The 13,905-nt window shown below is 41.4% G+C and overlaps 1 protein-coding gene across 1 annotated transcript; it reads right to left on the bottom strand.

The window, feature by feature from the left end:
* Positions 1-93: 93 nt before the first annotated feature.
* klf2b (Kruppel like factor 2b) lies at positions 94-2,579 on the bottom strand. The gene is made up of 3 exons (XM_083928286.1): positions 2,249-2,579; positions 1,060-1,966; positions 94-925 (listed from the first exon to the last, which is right to left on the bottom strand). Exons 1-3 carry the CDS (start codon positions 2,318-2,320, stop codon positions 750-752), a joined length of 1,155 nt encoding a protein of 384 aa, XP_083784412.1. The 5' UTR covers positions 2,321-2,579; the 3' UTR covers positions 94-749.
* Between the last annotated feature and the right edge of the window lie 11,326 nt (positions 2,580-13,905).

Here is a 13,905-nt window from a genome sequence, read left to right as displayed (position 1 = left end):
TGGGTGGATGTGGTTCATTAAACCCAATGTGTGAACACGATGTATCTAATGCGTTGGTATGCATGAAGAGTAAAGAGTTCCCCCAGTCAAATGTTCAATGACATTGTTTTTAATATTTACAATAAATACACATTTTACAGTATAAAACCATGTACATATTTATATAAATTTAAGTGAAAAATAATGCACAGGACATCAAGCCCTGATAGTGAACAGATGGGCTGGATCCAAGAGTTTCACAAAAGAGGAAACATCACTCCAAATAGGAAATAAAATAAAGCAGTTCAGGCCATTCAGACATTGAGGCAGTTTAAATAAAACATTGTCTCTGCACATGTTAGGCAACTCTATGTGCATTTTACCCCTGTCAATAAGAACATGTACTATTTTGTGGCCATGTCGTTCTGTCACTGAGTTTTACAGTAGCACAGTTATATAAAAAGGCACTTTTGTGTCAAACACAGCGTTCCAGTTCTGTCAAAGAAGAGTAGTATATACAGGGCCAGCCCCTTCCTGGTCTGCCTGCTTTAAAGCAAACAAAGCTTTTCTAAAGCTCTTATTGAACCAAAGTAGTACCAGCTACGTTATTACAAAATAATAACACTAAAACTTTTTAATTCAATATTATATATATATAAAAGACTTTGGTCATGTGGACAACAATTTAAATAAAAAATACATCAGTTGAATCATAAAAAAAAGAATAACACAACCCCCTCCTTGAACCCCAAGTCCTTTTGTGGGCTCCTTCACATGTGTCTCTTCATGTGAAGTGCCAGGTGGTCAGACCTGGAGAAGGCGCGCTCACACAGGTGGCACTGGAAGGGCCTGTGGCCGGTGTGTTTGCGGAAATGACGGGTCAGCTCATCGGAGCGGGCGAATTTCCATCCACAGCCTTCCCAGCTGCAGTGGTACGGCTTCTCACCTACGTGGGCAAGGGAAAGAGAGATGATTAGTGTTTGCTTAAGGGGGAAAAATAGTTTTAAGCTATACAGGACTGTGCGTAATTGCGCACATATGTAGTCTTGTTGGTCAAGATGGATATGGGCTCAAACCTACCAGTGTGAGTTCGGAGATGTGCCTTCAGATGGGAGCTCTTGGTGTAAGTTTTTCCGCAGCCTGCGTAGGTGCAGGTGTGCGTAGCTGTACGCTTCCGCGGCCATGTGCGCCGTCCTCTCTTTGGTTTGGACTCCAGCAGCTCGAGGGGAGAGGAGGGCGGTGTGAGCATCACTCTCTGCGCCCCTGGCTGCAGGCTGAGACCTTCATCGTACATGCCAAAGGCAGTATGCGGAGCGTGGTAGGGCATCTGCATCTGGGGAGCCTGAGGGTGGTGCGGAAAACCCGCCGGTGTGTGATACTTATGTGAAAAGTTCATTGGCTGGCACAGCTGTGCCTGGCAGTCCGTAGCTCCCTGTTCATCGGGGCTCAGAGGTGGGGTCATGTTACTGGCTGCTCGCGGGGAGATGGCCACCCGGGGTTGCTCGAAGGACATCATGCACGAAACGTTCCCTTCTTGTTTGATTTTGCTGCAGCTTTGGGGCACCATGCCCAAAACGGGGCCATAACCGTCCATGGATGGCTCCACTTTGATGTCCTGGCGGGGAAAGTGTGCAGTGTTGACATAAAATCTCCCCTGAACGCAGGGGTTGCGCGTAATGCCATAGTTGTTGGTTCCTTCGGAGCGGAGCAGCTCTGTCATGAGGCTGGCGCCGTACGGGGGCGGCGGGGAGCGGTGGTCGTCTGCTGCGTAGGATGGCACCGAGTTTCCAGTGGAGTACATGCTAGGGTCAGCTGTGCCCACAAACTCCGCAGCGTTGTCTGAGCCAGTCGTGTTTGCGAGAATAAAATCCAGATCCAAATAATTACTCAGATCCTCGTCGTCCCTTTTGCTGTGATTGTCCAGACTATGTACCATTTCAAGCATGGAGCAGCTGGAGGAGATTTTGTCCACATCTCCTTTCCACCTCTGAAAGAACAATTACATATGATTAGATATGATAAAATGCCATGTTGCTGTAAAATACAATAATGTATGTGAGATTACAGGTAAGCAATTCCGAGTTTTTTCTTTCGTAAAATAAGAAAATCCCCATTTGTTTTAAAAGTAAATACATTAGTTAACAGTTTGGGCTACAGTATACTCATTAGTATTACCATTTTCTAATCAAGACATGTAAAGGAGTGACACATAGTCCAACTCAAGCACATCTACAAACTTTAAACATAATACAAGTTCAATTTAACTTACGTTTTCCCAGGGTTTTTCTCTTTGGTTTGAGAATGTCGAAAATGAAGGTAGCATCACTCCAGATAAGGCCATCGTTCAGTAAAATAATATCTGTCTGTGGTCAAAGTCGCGTTGAGTTGAGCGGCAGCCGCACCAGAATCTGTGCGTCTATCTCACTGTCGCTCTCCACTGCTGCGCTCCAAAGACATGAACAAGTTTAAAAGTGGAAGGAGGTCCTCCAAACCTTATAACACTCTAAGCCGAGTACGCCTGGCCAATTGTGAGAGCTCAGGAAACAACGTAAAGTTCGGTAAATTTAGCTCTTTATAAAGCGGCTCCTGCAGGCAGCGGGGCTCAGTGCGCTGTATGGAAGGCAAGGCAGCGCAGATGAACCTATAAAGCGCAGGACCTCCCCCACGGGCTGACGCAAACACTCAGACCAACCCACTGCTGCTTGGGCCACTGGAAAAAAGTTGCAGGCAAATTACAAACACACCAGCAATATAGCAACCATAGATACTTACGTAATATGCTGAAAAGAACAAGCCTAATGACAGAAACTACTGGATGCCAAGCCGCACCGACAACTTAATACAAATGCCTGTCAGTAGGTAATCACCACAACAACAAACAAGACGTGTTTTTTTAAGAGAGGTAAAACAATACATCATTCAAAGTGGTGGGTTAAAACTCAAAGTAAGATATATATATATTAATTGCAGGCTCTATAATGATATAGACATAACAGTGCTTGAAACTCAACAAACATGTCCCAAAGCATCGAAATGTTTGCGGTCTATTGGACCTGACAAAATATTATAAAGTCTTCCGTGTGACTGCATCATTTCATTCCATGCCTCTTAATACATTTCTGTCTGTTTTCTGTGTTTTCTCTCCATCATAGCCACAAAAACTTCAAAGCAATCCTCCCTTCAACCCTTCAAACTGCAACGTTTTGTAGCCGGTGTGTTGATGCTGCCTCCGCCACCTGTTTGACGCGTCTCGCTCTCGGCTCATTATCATTAATGGAAGATGGTTTTGTTCTCGCACAGCAGGCTTGTCCAAACAGGCGCCAGTGTGGTCTGAAACGGTTTTCACGGCTATTTTGTTTTTAAACGCTCTAACCACGCGTGATGTAAACACGATTTAAAGGTAACGTCCCATTCAGGTGTAAATGGCGGACGAGTGGGGGCTGCGGTGTCGATTGGAGTCAGATTTGCATCACAAGTCTGACCTGCTCGTCCCCGTTTCTGCTGAGAGATCTGGTTTCGAACACGGTCGGACTGTTTTCTCTGCAGGGATCCTCCGGCTCCGGAGGCCATCGGGCCTTACATGTTCAAATATATATTTGTTTTGAATCATGTAAAATCATTCAATTCAATTCAATTCATTCAAAAAACTTTATTTGTACCCGGGGGGCAATTCAGGGCACACAGAGCAGCAAATAACGACAGTGCAACTATACAAAAACATTTTAACCTAACAAGAATAAAGTGTAGAAGAAGAATAAGTGTCAAATCATTCACCTCAACTTGAATTTGGATATTTAGATGTTGAGGTAATCCGTGCATCCCTTAGCACGTTACTTCCATAATTAGTGAATGCATACATTCTAATAATAATAATTATCTAATAATTAAAATTAGGAATAAAGGGACCACAATCAAAATGTGTTGACTCGTGTTTCATATTGATTTCAGTTGCATAAAATCTCACAATCATCTCTATTGGTGGAATAAGTAGCCCATTTAATGTGCTTTAATAAAAGTAGCAATACAACAGTGTAAAAATACTCAATTCGAAGTGTATTGCATTCTGATTTTCACTTAAAGTATTATCAACAAAATGTAGTAAGTTAGTATCAAAGTAAAAGTACTGGTAATGCAGGCAGAATGGCACTGTAAGCGTTTTATTTATATAATTAGATTGATATTCGTGATGCAGTCACCTGTAAACAGATATTTACTGCTCTAACTTTTACTCTTATATATACATATGTAACAGGAACATTTCATTTCCTAAATAGGTTTTATATAAATTCACATTTTAACAAGGAGTCTAAAATAATAATTAAAAAAAAATATATTAACATTCTATGCAATGCCGTAAATTGTAAAGGGTTACACACCTCAGAATTGTACTTCAGGGACTTGAATAGATGTACTTAGCTACTTTGTGCTGTATGTAAATATATCAACATTTAGTCCAAAACCCAAGAGAGAGGGAAACACTCCCCTTCTGCAACAGGTGCAGTACTTAAAAATATGTTCAAGTGCTCAGATGATTTGAGCAAACCCAGAACAACCAAGCTCAGATCCACATGACAGACACATCACCTTTCATCAAGCTGTCATGTCCACCATCACCAGTACACTCTGTCAGTACAGCTGTGAGGTTTCCACATCCTGATCCCTGATCTGTGCTTGTGTGTTCAGTGGAAAGTGCGTCACGCTGCAGGAGTCCAGTAAGGCCAGAGAGGAAGTATGTTTTTAATGGCAGCGGAGCGGCCGGCCTGATGTCTGAACCCCTGACCACTGACTCTGACCTCGGCTCTGTGCAGCAGTCCTCCTCTGCTCTGCTACCAGTGAAAGTGCTCTCACTTCCCTTTTTATTCAGCTACCTTTAACGCTTTGTAATGCTCCAAAGTTTTAATTAAAGGAACTTCATCCACTGCAGCTGACCTCTTGGTTTTAGTCTTATCTCATAATTTACTAAAAAAAATAAATCGGTTTTACAGCAAAAGCAGCTTTTTCAGTTCAGGTTCAGGCAATCTAACAAAATATTACATGTCTGTGCTGTTTGATTGAACTTTTTGTGACCTCACTGATTTGAGATTTTAAGGTTAGATTACACTTTAGTTCGGGGTTCAGCAGCCTGCCTAAAGAAATAGCTTTTTCGAAAATGTTTTTAATGGCCGACTTCGACCAGAAGATCAGCACCACTCGTGTGTGTGTTCAATATGAAGCTACAGCCAGGAGACACTTAGCTTAGCTTAGTTTAGCTTAGCATAAAGACTGGAAACAAGGGAAAACAGCTAGTCTGGCTCTGTCCAAAGGTAACTAAAAGCATCTCTAAAGCTCTAAATTAACATGTATTTTGGTTGTTAAATCAAAGTGACAATTCGTGATTTTCATGGAGGGTTTTTGTGCTGGACAGGTGCAGAGTAAGCATATTTTCTTAAATGTTGAATTACTTCTTTAAGGTCCCTTCAAAATTTGGAAGAGTTGTTTTAAGAGAATTGTATCAGGACTGAACTTTTTAGATCAGTACTAACGTTAAAGACAAAAAAATAACTTAATTCCTGTAACCCTAAATCTGGAAATTAGCTGAAGAAATCCATTTTCTTTTTCTATTAAATAACTTTAACTTAAAACATTACTACATTATTACATGACTAATCCTGACTAACTCACAATGGAAGCTTGTATGCTCAGCCGACTGGGTTAATCCATTATTTGCATGCACTCAGTTTAAATGTCATGATGCTGCTAGACCAGGTGAACAGGAGTTTTATGAGTGAACTGTATGAAGACTTTACTAGACAACTCTGCACCTGGGGGATTCAAATGTCAGACAGCCAGACAGAATTAAAGAGTTTTTTGCACTTGAGTAACCTGAAATAATGTGAAACTGCACACAGAAAAAGAAAGCTGCTGTGGGCAAATCCGGTGTTTCCCAGGGAAGGAGTGCTCACTAATTCGCATGACGCTTAAGAGACAGGTTTGTATTTCATTCTGATCCGTCACTTCCTGTGGAGAAGTGTACGTACCCAACGAGAGAATTTCATTTGGGCAAATTGGGCGAGCGTACATGAGCCTCACATACGATGGGTGGGACACTCTTTTGACTGCAGCAGCCCACATAAAAACATTTCTCAGAGGAGGTTTCAGTTAAAGAGATTTGTAAGAAGTTCATAAAGAAGTGGTGCTTAATTGCTCCCTGTAGGGGAATTCTCCGTTTTGCTCGCCCCCTCCGCAGAGAGGTCAGAGGTCAAAAATAGGACAAACACTTTGAGGCTTGCAGGGATTCAGTGTCCTCCTTGGATTCTTGACCCGCTGTCCTTTAGTGAAAACACAGTCTTCTGATCTGCATCCCCATGTGAGCTGCACATCTGAACTTTCCCCGCAGAAGAGGAACCACTGAAATCATAGTATGAAAGAAGCGTTCAATGTGGATGAACAACATTTCCACAGAAGCCCCTGAAAATCTTTTTCCCTGAATTGACAAATTTACACAATAGTTTTAACATTGGGCAACCCGCATTGCTGTTTCACAATTGTAAAGTTTGTACTACTAGTGCCGTTGACTTATCTATGCTGTTAAACTACCAAGTTATCAACAAGTTGTCATGCTGTTAAGAAGTTGTTGACATGTTCTTGCAGCCGTGACAGCGTGACTAATTCTTTAAAGTATTCTGTTTTCTCAACGCAGTTGCCCTTACAAAAAAGTTCTTGTGCATAACTTTGACAGTAACGTTGAGTTTAAGCATTTGTCCTCTTTTTTGTGATTACTTTGATATATAATTTCTGTAAATGGGGGGGGGGGGGGTGTACAAACATAACTTCCCAATCCCACCCCACCCAAACACAGAAACAGAAACAACAACAAGTGCCTTTCCTAGAAATCAAAGAAAAAAGAAAACACAAAAGCATAACTCCTACATGGAAATCAATGTGCTTCCACCTCATCCTTTCACTTTCCCACTTGACTCCAATCCTCCAGGAGACCTTACAGTCTCCTAAAATATAAAGTTTTGGACAGAACACAAACTGCACACCTGTGGCGTATATTTGCTTCCTAAAGACAGCACAAAGGGTGGGTTCCATGGCTCTGCATATGGGTGTATGTGTCATATTCTCCATGATGAAACCTCACGTTGTCGCATACGAGTTGTTATTGGGCTTGTTCAATCAGTGACATGAAAACTGGCACGCATCACGTCTGTGTCAGGTCTGTAAAAGTGTTCCATCACTGCGGTGAGGATTTGGACACATCAGCTCTGCCTCATGTAGCACACTCCGTTCACTTCCATGGAAAAACAGTGTGTAAGTGTGAGAGTTAGTGCTGGACCTGTATGGGACGTCCTGACAGAGCGAGAGTCAGTGAGAGTTTGAGAGTGAGTGGGATCCTGCTCCGGGCTTATATAGCCCAGTTATTTTTAACCGCCCACCCCTTGCTTATTACAGAGTTTCCCCCCGGACCACTCAGGAAGCACGTTTGGCTCCTTTTCCTGCTCACATGCAGCCAGATTCAAACAGAATCAAAGAATGATAGCATTGAGGCTCTCCATCCCCCCTGTTGGAAAAAGAACGGGGGGAGGGAGGACGAGGGGAGAGAAAAATGTTTAGCAGAAAAGGTTGGCACGCGCCAACGGCATGACATTCAAAGAGCTGGCTCCAGTCCTGCTCCAATTTCAGAAACCCTCAAACATTTGTTAGAAAAACAGCACAGGGACCAGGCAGACAGTCCTCAACACACAGTTGTACCTGCTGGGAAGCATTCAACAAGGTCTCTTTAGAGAATTAACATAACTAAAGAACAGTTGAGTTTCACTGTTAAAGATAACTGTCACCAAACAGAGCCGCCAGTAACCTACAATATATACAGCAGTTAATTGCACTGCATTTATTTGAATAATGTGTTGCATGACACTGCCTGGTTGTTTACATTTTTAACGTGTCAGGTAAACCAGTTGATACTTGAGAATGCAGGGAGACTAAGTCAACTCCTTCCAAATCTTCCACTCAGATAAACACAACATTCTTCAGTAAGAATGCACCGATCTGATACTGATGTGGGATATCGGGTTGATACTGACTCAAATAACTGGATATTGTTGACAATTGGGCAGATCTATTCAATTCAATTCAATTTGTTATTATTAGTGTTTTTACGGAGAGTAATTTATGTAATAGTGCAATTTAACTAGAAAAATATAATTGAAATTCATTATATCCATGTCTATCATCATGATAATGGCTGTGGAGGTCATAAACATGACTTAATCTACTGCTGATATTTTCCATCTCATTTGTATCCACGATGGTTGAACCAAATATCAAAAAAATCATCATAAAAAGCAAAATATTTCAACAAACTACAACATGACCATAAAGTTCACCTCTGTACAAAAGTTGTAACCATCATGAAGGTAAAGATGTTGTATTAGGCTGTATTAGTTTGAGCAAGATCTACTTCTAAGTATGTGTATGTCAGGTATGTTGTAAGAAACATGTGGATAAAAGTGGTAGAAAAAGCTCTTGTATCCTTATGTTTAAGACAAAAAGGCTATCTAGCTAATAAACCTGTTTATTGTCTCTACACACTACTGAGGTAAGATTTTTGAAAACAAAGCGTATATACTATAGCCCCCGCTGCTTTTCACAGCACCTCTGCATTAAAACAGCCAGCCTCTGGCTTCCAAAGAACCTAAACATGTGTCTTGACAACCAACGTAGCAAGTGTTATGGAAACTTACCTTTTCAAAATATGCAGCTCACCCTGGCTAACATGGCAGGAATAATGGCTACATGTGGATATAATTGAGCCAGTAAAGCACCGGGGGGATGGGCCCCAATTTATTAGCTGTTAACACCAGGAATCATACCGGTCTCACTCGTCATACCACACACACATGGCTTCACTGGCTGTGAAAATGTTGTTTTTTTCTCTCCAAAGTGCTAAGAAAGGTGCTTTTTATTTGATAAATGAGAGTGGGCAGGCTCTCAGGGGCTTGGATTGGGCCACTATGAAAAGACTGGAACAATTTCAGACCGGCCTTTGGACACATGACAATTCAAAGTGCTGGCCAAGCTCTGTGCATGTTAAGAAATAGAAGTTATTTTACTACTTTTTGTCTTGCTTCCTCTTTATCTTTGGGGAATAGGTCGACATTTCGGGACACATCCACAATGAAACGTTTTCATTGTAAAACAAAAATAATCTCCATCGTTTAAGCGTCTAAGCACCATTATAGCACAACGCATGAGTAAGGCGGTAAAGGCGGTGGATAACACAGATTGGGGAGTCGTTGCAAAGTACAACAAAAATACGAGAGTGGTACCATCCATAGCTGGAGGAAGCCATGGCAGTGGGCAAGGTGTATGTCATTGTCTGCGTCATTGTTTCAAAAGATTAATTTCCGCCCCCTAAGTTTTCAAACTAAAATAGGGTCAGCAGCATTTCTAAAATCTCCATTTTAGGGGCTCGGAAACGCCAGAGTATCATACAAACATGAGAGTGTCATCTAACTCTCGGCTAGAAAGCCAAAAACTATACTTTTCAAACTGTCAAACTACTCCTATTTTAAACCTCATTGTCTGAACATAACGAGGACAGCCTTTCACAGATAGATGTGTCCATTTAAACAACATTTCGCCTTTTCTGTTCTATTTGCACTGATTGCTGACACATCTAATGTCAGCCGACTAAATACGTTGTGCCCGATGACACTGTATAAGGTAGAGTCTATCCTGCTGAAAGCTCGGGGAGGCCTGTGTTGTTTTGCCTCAGTGTGGTACGACAGCCTCAGACCTGTGCACATTTGAACATGCCGAACTAAACTGTGCCAGCTGTTCAAATAGCATAACCCCGGCCTCGACACAGGTTCCCCATTGAAGCCACGCTCCGCTTGATGGAGTGATCCAGCCTGCAGTGCACTTTATAGTGTACACACCTCGAAATGGCGACATTTGTAAAAAGGCTAATAAAAACATTCCAGCAGCAAGGAATGCTCCAGGTATTTCCTCCTCTGCACCTGGTTACGATTCCTTGAGTGCACTCGTCTGTTTTCACAGAACCACATCACCTTCAGAGAGTGGATATTGATCCTGTACTCGTGAATGGTGTTGTGTTTTTCTAAATGGATGACATTGAAAACACACTTGACACCGTTTCATTTGGTGAGTTTTTTGGGGCGATTCTCTGAATCTGGGGCCCGTTAAGACTCACTTCTAAGTTTTTCGCTTAAAGGAAACCACAGAATGCACTTTAAAGCCACCAATTAATAGAACAATGAATGCATTATAATGCAAAACAAAATAAGTTTGTAATTTCATGGGTTGTCTAAGATGTAGGCATTTTGCATGTCCCCACTGGCCGTCATCACATTTTCATTGGATATAAAACGCACCAAAAATGCAATAAATACCAAAGTTCTGCTGCTAACACAACCATGTGTGTCTGCTTTAACTACAATATATCATTTTTCTGAACAACTACATGAAATATCTATGAAATTGAAGCATCTGATTGTCAGCATCTTTTCTTGTTTATATTTCATTTTTTTAATTGTCAGATTGAGATTGTCATCAAAAAAGATGTAATATACAGTATATTGCAATTCCGCGATGTCCTGAATGCCATGTGGTGCTATTATCCTAATTAAATATGGAGTTGTGGCTACTTTTATCCAAAAACTTCAATCCCATCACATTTCAATGTAAAATGGTCAATAACGGGTGATGGTTGAAAAGCCTTTGACACTTCTTATTGGAAGGTTCAATTGGGTTCAACCCTGTTAAGTGATACATTTTTATTAATATTGTGTGACAAGAAGAAATACCAGAATAGTGTTTGTTGAATCATGTAAAAAAATATATAAAAGCCTGATCAAATCCTAATGTTAATGCTTTTTTTTTTTTTAAATCCTACTTCCAGTATGTGATCTTAAACAAGGGACATCTCTTTCATTAGGTTCTACAAGAGTTTACTTGAATATGACATCAAATCATATAAATTGGGTCTAAGTTGTTCGTGACGGGGTTGAACTCAAAATTACCTTTAGTAAGAAACAAATGCTAAAAGATATTGGGATGCCACGTCTGAGGTGGGACTTTGTATTCTCATTAAGGTTTAACTTTTCTATTTGAAGTATTTTTCCAAAAGTTGTATGACCAAAAAAGCCACCTGTCCCAGAGAATCAATCTTTTGGGAAACCAGTTACAAAGTGATGATAAAATGAATGACACTGCACGGTTAGTAGAAGTCATTGTGTGTGAAATCAAATGGGAGGCAGAGGCAGGTCATCGGCTAAAGAGCAGGGGTCAAAAGGTTGGGATTCTTCTATCGATGTGACAAACCTACGACAGGACTACGTGACGAAATGTTTATGTTTCGCAATCTCATGGTCAGGGCCTCAGATGTGTCATAAAATATCACAAGACTTGTGTGTTGATCTGTAATATTTTGTATCACTCCACTGCTGTTTACAGCAAGGTGATAACAATATTTAAGAAGAAGAATTACTTTATTTATCCCGCAACGGGGAAATTTTAATTTTTTCCACTCTTATTATTAATCATGTTACACACACAAGCCCGAAATACACACACACATGCACAAACAGGACCTTTACATGCAATTAAGGAGAGATGTTAGAGCGAGAGGGCTGCCAGTGACCAGCGCTCCAAGCTGTTGGGGGTTCCGGGCCTTGCTCAACAGCACCTCGGCAGTGCCCAGGAGATTAACTGGCACCTCTCCAGCCACCAGTCCACGCTCCATGGTCCACACAGGGACTTGAACCAGCAACCCTACGATTCCCAGCCAAGTCACCTATGGACTGAGCTACTGCCGACCCAGAAGAATAGGAATGTTACGTAAAAGAGACGATTCGGCAGCTAGCTTAACAGTGGAAGCAATCACCACACTGCTGGAGTTTGCGTTTTGTGTTTTGGGACACTGGAATGAGCATTTGATCAAATCTGGTCCACTGTTTAAGACCACAGTTAGTGCATCTCTTCCCTTGAAACTGCCTACAAGGATATTAATCAGCTTGTGGTTGATCTTGAGAGTCTTTTTTGCCAACTTACGTGAGTCTAACCTCAAACTGAAAGCCAAGATTAGGGGGCTAAATCGGAACTTTGGGGTTTAGCATTTAGAAAGCAGAAATACTGAAAAAGTCGGACTGCTTTTTGAACTCAATAACAAAAACAACAGTGTGATGGGAATCATGTTACATTTTTGTGAACATTCAAAAACTTAGAGGATGAATTAGTTTGATTTTAGCAACCCTATGACGTTTGCTGTAGCGCCACCACCAAGCACAACTTTGAATGTATTTTCACCTTGACTTTGAAATAAATTAATTTTCTTAATAACTGATGATCTCAAATGTACCACGAAACCAAAAATTTAGTAGGAAATGACACTTAATTTGTTCTTCTGAAGTACATGGTTCCAAAATTATGACAGTTCAAACATTATAGCCGGTTTAGCATTTTGAAAGCAGCTTATAGGATCATAGGCTGCATTATGGGAAATGAAGGATCCAGAGTTTTCGGTGACAAATGATGAAATAAAATGAAAGTTATCAAAAACTCCCTGATCACTGGAATCATGCGATGTTATAAAGTAAAGGCCAAGAAACCCCTGATATAGAATGATATCTAAAGTTTACAGTTAATATTATATCTGCGAGGAGAGTATCGTTATAATACAAAGTGGCCGGTCTAAAAATGATCACAAACAGGTGACGTCTGTCTCAAGGCCAGGGGCATCGGTGACAGCCGTCCAGCACTCAGTCAGTCAATCACTCATCAGGTGGTGTCACTGGAGGGGTCAGGCAGGTTCCTCTGCACATTACAGATGCTATCTCAAAGGACGACAGGGACATTAAACCCTGAGTCAAACTGCCATAAAACACCCGTTTTTCAAGTGGGTGAGGGGTGAGAAAGATGCTGACAGATGGTATCTAGTGTAGAAGACTCAGCACCAAGGTTTTTTGGCTCACACACTGTAATGTAGAGCTGTATTATCGTGTGATTGACTAAAAAGATTCTTAGCTGATGATGGCCACAATGTGAGTTATACAGTTGATGAAGTGATTTCTGGACGGAATAAGTGCTGCTTTTCTTACTGTAGACGGTTAAAACAGTTAAAGGGAGTGTTCAGGTGCTGAGGGTGTATCTAGAACTGAGTAATTTAGATTTTTGGGTTTGGCTGCAAAACGGCAGAGAAGATAACAACCTGTGGTTGACAAGCAAACGAGATCCGGTGTGCACCGACTATTTGGCACGCGCACATTCATATTTTGATGTGTCCCTCTTTCACTCTTAGCTTGCTGACAGGAATTGGTGTTTGTAGTGTGGTTTTGTCAGCTAACCAGGTGGGTCCACGATGCACAAAGCGAATCCACACGAATGTTAAATATTCAGATCATCGTGTGTGAAGTGTGCTACCTCAACGGAGAGAGTGGTTTGCTCAGCCGCAGGTCGGTTTCCTTTCCAACTTTCAGCAGTTTCTTTTGTGGCTGTGAGCAATCCACTGATGAAACCTGATTTTTAAATCTGTACAAAGTCGTTTACAGTTGGAGGATTTCCATCTATTTTAAATAGGGTAGTGTTTTACTACTGTAGCAGAACTGAAAATGCCCACACAGCGCTCAACATAAGGTCAAAGATAGCTTTGAAAACTCCCCCAAGCCGTCAAATGAGTCAAATAACTTGTGAAGCCGCATGCCTAATTGATTTATTTACTACACCTGGCTTCAATAAATGGCAGCAAAGCGCAGGTTACTGGTCTATTTAACACTTCAACTAAGGTATAATTAACCTACTGTAATGGCTCAGGGGCCTCACCCGACTGGTTAACTTCAAACTCCCCCTCCATTCCCTCCTCCCCTTTGCTCTTTAATAAACTGTATCTCTTGTATCATCTGTGCCTCTTCACTCACTTCCTGA

Source organism: Echiichthys vipera (genome assembly GCF_963691815.1).
Source record: "Echiichthys vipera genome assembly, chromosome: 15".
Taxonomy (NCBI): domain Eukaryota; kingdom Metazoa; phylum Chordata; class Actinopteri; order Perciformes; family Trachinidae; genus Echiichthys; species Echiichthys vipera.
Note: the sequence above shows the minus strand (reverse complement) of the source record. Positions and strands in the feature narration are given on the sequence as shown.

Coding starts and splice junctions, on each gene's coding strand:
- klf2b (XM_083928286.1), bottom strand. CDS start 2,320: ATGGCCTTATCTGGAGTGATGCTACCTTCATTTTCGACATTCTCAAAC. Junction 1,967..2,248: donor GAGAAAAACCCTGGGAAAAC/GTAAGTTAAATT, acceptor TTGTTCTTTCAG/AGGTGGAAAGGAGATGTGGA. Junction 926..1,059: donor ACATCTCCGAACTCACACTG/GTAGGTTTGAGC, acceptor TTGCCCACGTAG/GTGAGAAGCCGTACCACTGC.